This window comes from Hyperolius riggenbachi, chromosome 3 (genome assembly GCF_040937935.1).
Source record: "Hyperolius riggenbachi isolate aHypRig1 chromosome 3, aHypRig1.pri, whole genome shotgun sequence".
NCBI lineage: Eukaryota > Metazoa > Chordata > Amphibia > Anura > Hyperoliidae > Hyperolius > Hyperolius riggenbachi.
In genome coordinates this window covers 54919637-54927489 of record NC_090648.1, presented here as the reverse complement: position 1 = coordinate 54927489, position 7853 = coordinate 54919637, and the positions used below count along the sequence as shown (strand labels likewise).

General features: G+C 46.9%; 1 protein-coding gene across 1 annotated transcript; it reads right to left on the bottom strand.

The window, feature by feature from the left end:
- Window positions 1-4956: 4956 nt before the first annotated feature.
- On the bottom strand, window positions 4957-7374 carry LOC137562098 (zinc finger protein 850-like). The gene is made up of 2 exons (XM_068273435.1): window positions 7352-7374; window positions 4957-7267 (listed from the first exon to the last, which is right to left on the bottom strand). Exons 1-2 carry the CDS (start codon window positions 7372-7374, stop codon window positions 4957-4959), a joined length of 2334 nt encoding a protein of 777 aa, XP_068129536.1.
- Window positions 7375-7853: the final 479 nt, after the last annotated feature.

The window sequence follows — 7853 nt, the reverse complement described above, 5'->3', positions numbered from 1 at the left end:
GTTTCATTCTGCACTGTTCAGCTTGCTTCTCATCAACCCTGATAAAATCCCCGGCTGAGCATTCAGTCTGGCTTTGCTCAGGAATATTTATAGCTCAGTCTGACTTCTCTCATGTCTTTTCAAGCCCAAGCCTGTCCCCTGCTGCCTCTGCTCAGGAATCATAGCTGAGTCATAGTAAAGCCAGACTGAATGCTCAGTCAGGGATTTTATGAGGGTTGAAAAGAAGCAAGCTGTGCAGTGCAGAATGAAACAGAAAGCAAGGTAGATGTTTTCTGTAATGTGCCCACAGATATATATGGTAAAATACATGAGGGTGCTTCATCTTTGGTTCACCTTAAAGTTTTGAAAGCTTGCAAGAAAATCTAGTACAGTTATGCTTTATACACGCAATGAGATTTTCTGGAAGATTTCTTGCCAGATCGATTATTTCCAGCATGTCCGATCTGATCTCTGATCTGATTTCCGATCGATTTTTCATTCGCTTCTATGTAAAATCGATCGGAAATCAGAGCAGATATGCTGTAAATCGATCTGGCAAGAAATCTGCCAGAAAATCTAATTGTGTGTATTAGGCATGAGTCATCAAAGGCATTACCTAAACAACTTCTGTTAGGTTTTTGAGAGATCAGAAATAATACAGGTCTTTTCACACAAACTGATCATGTGACCACAGCAGGCAGTTTACTTCCTGTCTGGGAAATCACTGTAATAACCGGTCTCAGTATCTGTGCAACAGAAAGATGCTGATATAAAACTTAATCACCTCCATACATGTGAGCAGTCCACTCAAAGAAAAAAAAATATTTTCAACTAAATAGCGTGTTACTAGGTAACCCCAGTTCAGCCTTGTGTTCTTTTTAATGCATGTGGTCTGGAATATAACACTATTTGCAATGCACAAAGTTTTACGTACAAATCCAGTTTATATCATTCATTTTCATGAGATTTCAAAATTCACTTCCTTTGACAGTATCAGATGCAGCTTCGATAGAATACATAGCAACACTGACATGAGGTAGTCAGGGAGGAGTTGGGAGGGGAACCAATCTGTGCAACCAATTTTGCTGTGAATATAGAGCTTAACCCGCCCATCTCATCTCTACTGCTGCAAGATGAACTCTTTGTTGCCAGCACTGCACCTAAAGGGAACTTTTACTCCCTTAGAAACAAGGACCTACTGAGTGCTGCCATGAAGGTACATGGAATAGATTTGTAGCAAAAAGTAAAGACATGCGATTATGAACAAAACATTGTGCATTCCTGATTAAAGCAAATTATATGTATTTAAAAGAAAGATGTTGCAAGGTTTAAGTTTATACTTTGTATATCCAGAACAGGCATATATATGTTATCAAGTAAGCGTCCGCACAGTGTCTCCACAATCCAAAGTTTATTCAGGACGTATCCCGGTCAGATAAAAGATTACTTGACTGACATGTTTCGAACCTACACGGTTCTTAATCATAGCCACTTTAGGACTCACATCAAAAGGATTATATAGAGGATGATGGGCAAAACCAGGAATGGTGACAGACCCACCACGCCCAATATGGGCGGGAACCCAGGATCTACACCCTCCAAACTGGTTGCCACATCAGCCTTTACAATATAATATGTGTAAAATTAAAACATATTAAAACCCATAAATGAATGAACAAAATAAAAACCAAAGAACAACAAACACACTCAAAGAAATAAGCACACCAATATATTACAAAAAAGAAATTGCATGTATGTAGACAAATGACTCAAGCTGAACCTAGAAACTACCCAAAGGCAACATGTATAGATATGGGGGCGAAGGGATATGAATTGGGTTAACGAGTCACTAGGGACAAATCCCACCTAACATTCATGCCAAGGGGGGCCCTAGTCCCCAATCTAAAAATCCAGAGGGCCTCTCTTTTACGGATCATGGCCAAAGTGGTCCCATAAAAACTAGTTAAAGAGGAACTGTAACAACAAAACATCCCCTGGGGGGTACTCACCTCGGGTGGGGGAAGCCTCCGGATCCTAATGAGGCTTCCCACGCCGTCCTCCATCCCTCAGGGGTCTCGCTGCAGCCCTCCGTGCAGCGGTAACGTCAATATTTACCTTCCCGGCTGCTGCGCAGGCGGTCTGACGGCTCTGAAGTAGGCAGAAATACCCGATCGCCGTCGGGTCTGCTCTACTGCGCCTGCGCAGTAGAGCGGACCCGACGGAGATCGGGTATTTTCGTCTATTTCCGTGCCGAAAGCAGCCACAGCGCCCCCGCTGGAGCCAGCAAAGGTAAATATTGAAGCTACAGTCGGGTCTGTCGCCAGCTGTTCGGAGGGCTGCAGCGAGACCCCCGTGGGACAGAGGATGGCGTGGGAAGCCTCATTAGGATCCCGAGGCTTCCCCCACCCGAGGCGAGTACCCCCCAGGGGAGGTTTTTGATGTTACAGAGTCTCTTTAATGTGATTTTGCAGTGAGGGTCTTCTAGTGACAAACCAAAAGGCCTCTAACACTGAAAAACATTTGTTTTAACTGATCAGTAGTTCCATAGCAGTGCATTGTGAAAAGCTTTCAGTTAAAAACGCATAGAATATGAACTGACCCATAGGGAAACATGGCCACTGGACTGCACGTCAGTTGTCCATTCACGATAACTGACAGCAACGGATTCACATACATGCAAAAAATGCCAGGAAATTTGACTGCAGGGTGAAGCCAAAAATGGTCCCGGCGGTGTTAATTACTATTCCCCCTCCAGGCCACCATGGACTCGGGAAAGATGTAATACGTCTGCTGTCTATTGCTAGCAGCCAAATTACACTGTTTTTAGGCCTCTTTCACAGTCAACGTTAAAGTCGCATGTTAAAACAACATTTAATGCAGAATAACTCACTGCAAGAAAAACCAATGCCCTTTTCACAGTGCACACGTTGCGTTGGTGTCCAATGCTGCACGTTAAGTGAAAGTGCTGCCGGCTGTGCGTTATACACGTTATTAGCTGCGTTAGACTGTTTGCACATGCTCAGTAATGACTTGGAAGCATACTTTTCCTTGCCTGTATGCTGTACTGTATGTGACGATAACGGGGCATTAAGTTGCGATGTGACCATTTTGGGGGCGTTGCGTTGTAATTTGCATTGCGACTTTAGCGTCGCATCAAAACGCAACGTCCTACTGTGAAAGAGGCCTTAAAGTAATTTGGACGCCCTCAATTGTGCCCAAATTATTGTCTGAGCGCCTCTATAGCTAGCCGTTAATTCACATTATGTTGCTGTGGTAGAAAGGAAAAAAGTGCGGCACTCCTATTCATATGTACAGTGGAGGGAAAGAAAATAAGCAAATGTCACTCTCACCGTCTCCAACTCGGTCCTGCTGCTAGCCACTTGTAGGACGTGTGCTCCGCTCTGGTATAGGGACAGAAGTGTCAAATCGTAATGGTAAAGAAGAGAGATGCGTGCACCTTCCGTCTTGTGACATCCGTGTTTTATTGCAGCAGTGAGAAAGAATCATCACATAGGACTCTGTATAGCAGTCAAAACGATCAACATACCATGGTGTGGAGCGGTGATGGTGGAGGAGGTGGGCGGCGGGTGTGGATGGCGGAGAGCGACGGCCGTTTCGTGTCGCTAGGACACTTGGTCACGCTGCGTTCCACCTGTAGGTTCCACCTGTAGGTGGAACGCAGCGTGACCAAGTGTCCTAGCGACACGAAACGGCCATCGCTCTCCGCCATCCACACCCGCCGCCCACCTCCTCCACCATCACCGCTCCACACCATGGTATGTTGATCGTTTTGACTGCTATACAGAGTCCCATGTGATGATTCTTTCTCACTGCTGCAATAAAACACGGATGTCACAAGACGGAAGGTGCACGCATCTCTTCTTTACCATTACGTTAATTCACATTATGGCCTATGGCAGTGATGGCCAACCTTGGCACTCCAGCTGTGACAAAACTACAAATCCCATCATGCCTCTGCCTCCCCGAGTTACGCTTAGAGTGGTCAGAGTATTGCAATGCCTCATGGGACTTGTAGTTCCACCAAAGCTGGAGTGCCAAGGTTAGCCATCACTGGCCTATGGCATCGCATGGTGCTCCCAAATTTCTCTTCGCCGCTTTGGGCTGATTAGACTGATTCCGTGTGAATGGACCCTTACATTCAACTGATAATCTGCATTTCACAATGAGTGTCTCCTTCCCTGGCGAGCTGCCATGAGATCATTAATACTGACCCTCAGGGCCGGCCCGCTCATGAGGCAGGGTGAAACTTTTGCCTCAGGCGGCAAACTTCTAGGGGCGGTATCCGCCCGTCCGTGGGTGCGGGGGGGCCGGCCGCCGAGCTGGAGGAGTAGCGGGCAGGACGGGGTATTGGGCCTAGCGGTGAGGAGGGGGGGTCGGACCCCCCCCCCCCTCCTTCGCCTGGGTCCCCCGGTCTGCGCTCCCCTCCAGCTCTAAATAGTGAGTAAGCAGCCGACAGTAAGAGGCACGGGCGAGGGATCACTCACCTCTTCCTCGTTCCAGCGTGCGCTCCACTGACGTCACTTCCTGCAACGCTGCCCACTGTATTGTACGTGGCCGGCGTTGCAGGAAGTGACGTCAGTGGAGCGCAGGTTGGAACGAGGAAGAGGTGAGTGATCCCCCGCCCGTGCCTCTTACTGTCGGCTGCTTACTCACTATTTAAAGCTGGAGGGGAGCGCAGATTGGGGGACCCAGGGGAGGGGGGGGGCCCGACACCCCTCCCCACCGCTAGGCCCAATACCCCCGTCCTGCCCTTTTCAAAATTTGCCTCAGGCGGCAAAAAGTCTAGGGCCGACCCTGCTGACCCTTGTGGTGGAAGCATTTGTAGCATATCAAACATCTCTGTAGATTCCTCCCTGTGACTATGAAGTGGTCATTCTGGGAGAAACACTGGCCACATTCTGAAAACATACTGTAAATGGCTTCTCTCCTGGGTGAATATTCCCGCGCTGACTAAAATCACTCTAATGTGAAGCTTTTGTTACGTTCAGTACGACAAGCATATGGCTTCTCTCCACTGGGAGTCCTCTGGTGATAATTAAGACCAGCCCGCTGTGTGAAGCATTTATTACATATAGTACATCTATATGGCTTCTCTCCTGTGTGAGTCCTCTGGTGCTCAATAAGACTACTGTGGTTCGAGAAGCATTTATTACATTCAGCGCAACTATATGGCTTCTCTCCTGTGTGAGTCCTCTGGTGGTCAATAAGATTACTCCGTTGTATAAAGCACTTATCACATTCACTACAAGTATATGGCTTCTCTCCTCTATGAATCTTCTGATGCTTATTAAAGCTACTCTTATTTGTGAAGCTTTTATCACATTCAGTACACTTATACGGCTTCTCTCCTGTGTGAGTCCTTTGGTGATCAATAAGAGGAGATCTGCTCATAAAACCTTTATTACACACAGTACAAGTATATGGCTTCTCCCCTGTGTGAGTTCTCCGGTGGTGAGCAGTAAGATGACTTCTCCTCATGAAACCTTTATTACACACAGTACAAGTATATGGCTTATCTCCTGTGTGAGTCCTCTGATGTGTGAGGAGCAATGCCTTGTCTGGGTAAGCTTCTTCACACTCCGAATAGGAATAAACCTTCTCTCCTGTGTGAGTCCCCTGATGTGTGAGGAGCAATGTCTTGTCTGGGTAAGCTTCCTCACACTCTGAATAGGAATAAACCTTCTCTCCTGTGTGAGTCCTCTGATGTGTGAGGAGCAATGCCTTGTCTGGGTAAGCTTCTTCACACTCCGAATAGGAATAAACCTTCTCTCCTGTGTGAGTCCCCTGATGTGTGAGGAGCAATGTCTTGTCTGGGTAAGCTTCCTCACACTCTGAATAGGAATAAACCTTCTCTCCTGTGTGAGTCTTCTGATGTGTGAGGAGCAATGTCTTGTCTGGGTAAGCTTCCTCACACTCTGAATAGGAATAAACCTTCTCTCCTGTGTGAGTCTTCTGATGTGTGATGAGCAATGTCTTGTCTGGGTAAGCTTCCTCACACTCTGAATAGGAATAAACCTTCTCTCCTGTGTGAGTCTTCTGATGTGTGATGAGCAATGTCTTGTCTGGGTAAGCTTCCTCACATTCCGAATAGGAATAAACCTCTCCTGTGTGAGTCTTCTGATGTGTGAGGAGCAATGTCTTGTCTGGGTAAGCTTCCTCACATTCCGAATAGGAATAAACCTCTCCTGTGTGAGTCTTCTGATGTGTGAGGAGCAATGTCTTGTCTGGGTAAGCTTCCTTACATTCTGAATAGGAATAAACCTTCTCTCCTGTGTGAGTCCCCTGATGTGTGAGGAGCAATGTCTTGTCTGGGTAAGCTTCCTTACATTCTGAATAGGAATAAACCTTCTCTCCTGTGTGAGTCTTCTGATGTGTGAGGAGCAATGTCTTGTCTGGGTAAGCTTCCTCACACTCTGAATAGGAATAAACCTTCTCTCCTGTGTGAGTCTTCTGATGTGTGAGGAGCAATGTCTTGTCTGGGTAAGCTTCCTCACACTCTGAATAGGAATAAACTTTCTCTCCTGTGTGAGTCTTCTGATGTGTGAGGAGCAATGTCTTGTCTGGGTAAGCTTCTTCACACTCCGAATAGGAATAAACCTTCTCTCCTGTGTGAGTCTTCTGATGTGTGAGGAGCAATGTCTTGTCTGGGTAAGCTTCTTCACACTCCGAATAGGAATAAACCTTCTCTCCTGTGTGAGTCTTCTGATGTGTGAGGAGCAATGTCTTGTCTGGGTAAGCTTCTTCACACTCCGAATAGGAATAAACCTTCTCTCCTGTGTGAGTCTTCTGATGTGTGAGGAGCAATGTCTTGTCTGGGTAAGCTTCTTCACACTCCGAATAGGAATAAACCTTCTCTCCTGTGTGAGTCCCCTGATATGTGAGGAGCAATGCCTTGTCTGGGTAAGCTTCCTCACACTCCGAATAGGAATAAACCTTCTCTCCTGTGTGAGTCCCCTGATGTGTGAGGAGCAATGCCTTGTCTGGGTAAGCTTCATCATACTCAGAATAGGAATGAACCTTTTCTCCTGCATGGATTCTCTGGTGAGCGATCAGGTGAGCCTGTAGAGGAAACCCTACTTCACACTCAGAGCAGTGATATGGACAATCTCCAGCATGGAACATCTGGTGAGCTCTGAACAAGTTCTGGTTGAGGAATGTTCTTCCACACTCAGAGCACACACACAGGTCATCTCCTGTGTCAGCCATTATCTGTGGTGGATGAAGCCTTCTTGGATATAAGCCACTGAGCAATGGCCCATCAGTCCACCTGCACAGAAAAGTAAACAAAATTAAATATGCAGAAGCATTAAAGTGTACCCAAGATGGCATGTGTGGGCCAATTTATACTTACCCTGGAGCTTCCTCCAGCCCCATAAGGTGCTTTGGATCCCTCGAAATCCTCCCGGTAATCGGGTCAGTCACTGCAAGTTGTGGTCTTCAGCGCATCTGTGGCTCAGCTGTGCTTGCAAGCTGTCGCACTCCCGTGCCCAGAATGCTCTAGGCTGCAGGAGAGCGACAGGGGTGCCCAGGAGAGCACCACTGGTGACCGGGGAGGACGTTGAGGAACCCCAAGCACCTCATGGGGCTGGAGGAAGCCCAGGTAAGTATAAAATTGCTCTCACACACACACACCATATCTAAGGTTTCCTTTAAGTTCTGGTGACAACCACATGGCAAGGAAAGAAAAATTGTTGTTTATATTGTCAAGTAATGGTTCCCAGAATTGCACCTGTGAGCGAGCAAGTCTTGCCTTTGAGATATCCCAGTTTAGATTTTAGCTAGCCCAATGGATGAAACACTTTGGGAGTGGGGCTTTCTACCCTTTCTGTAATCCGGGCCGCCAACTAAAAAGG

Coding starts and splice junctions, on each gene's coding strand:
- LOC137562098 (XM_068273435.1), bottom strand. CDS start 7,374: ATGGGGCTGGAGGAAGCTCCAGG. Junction 7,268..7,351: donor GGGCTGGAGGAAGCTCCAGG/GTAAGTATAAAT, acceptor TTTTCTGTGCAG/GTGGACTGATGGGCCATTGC.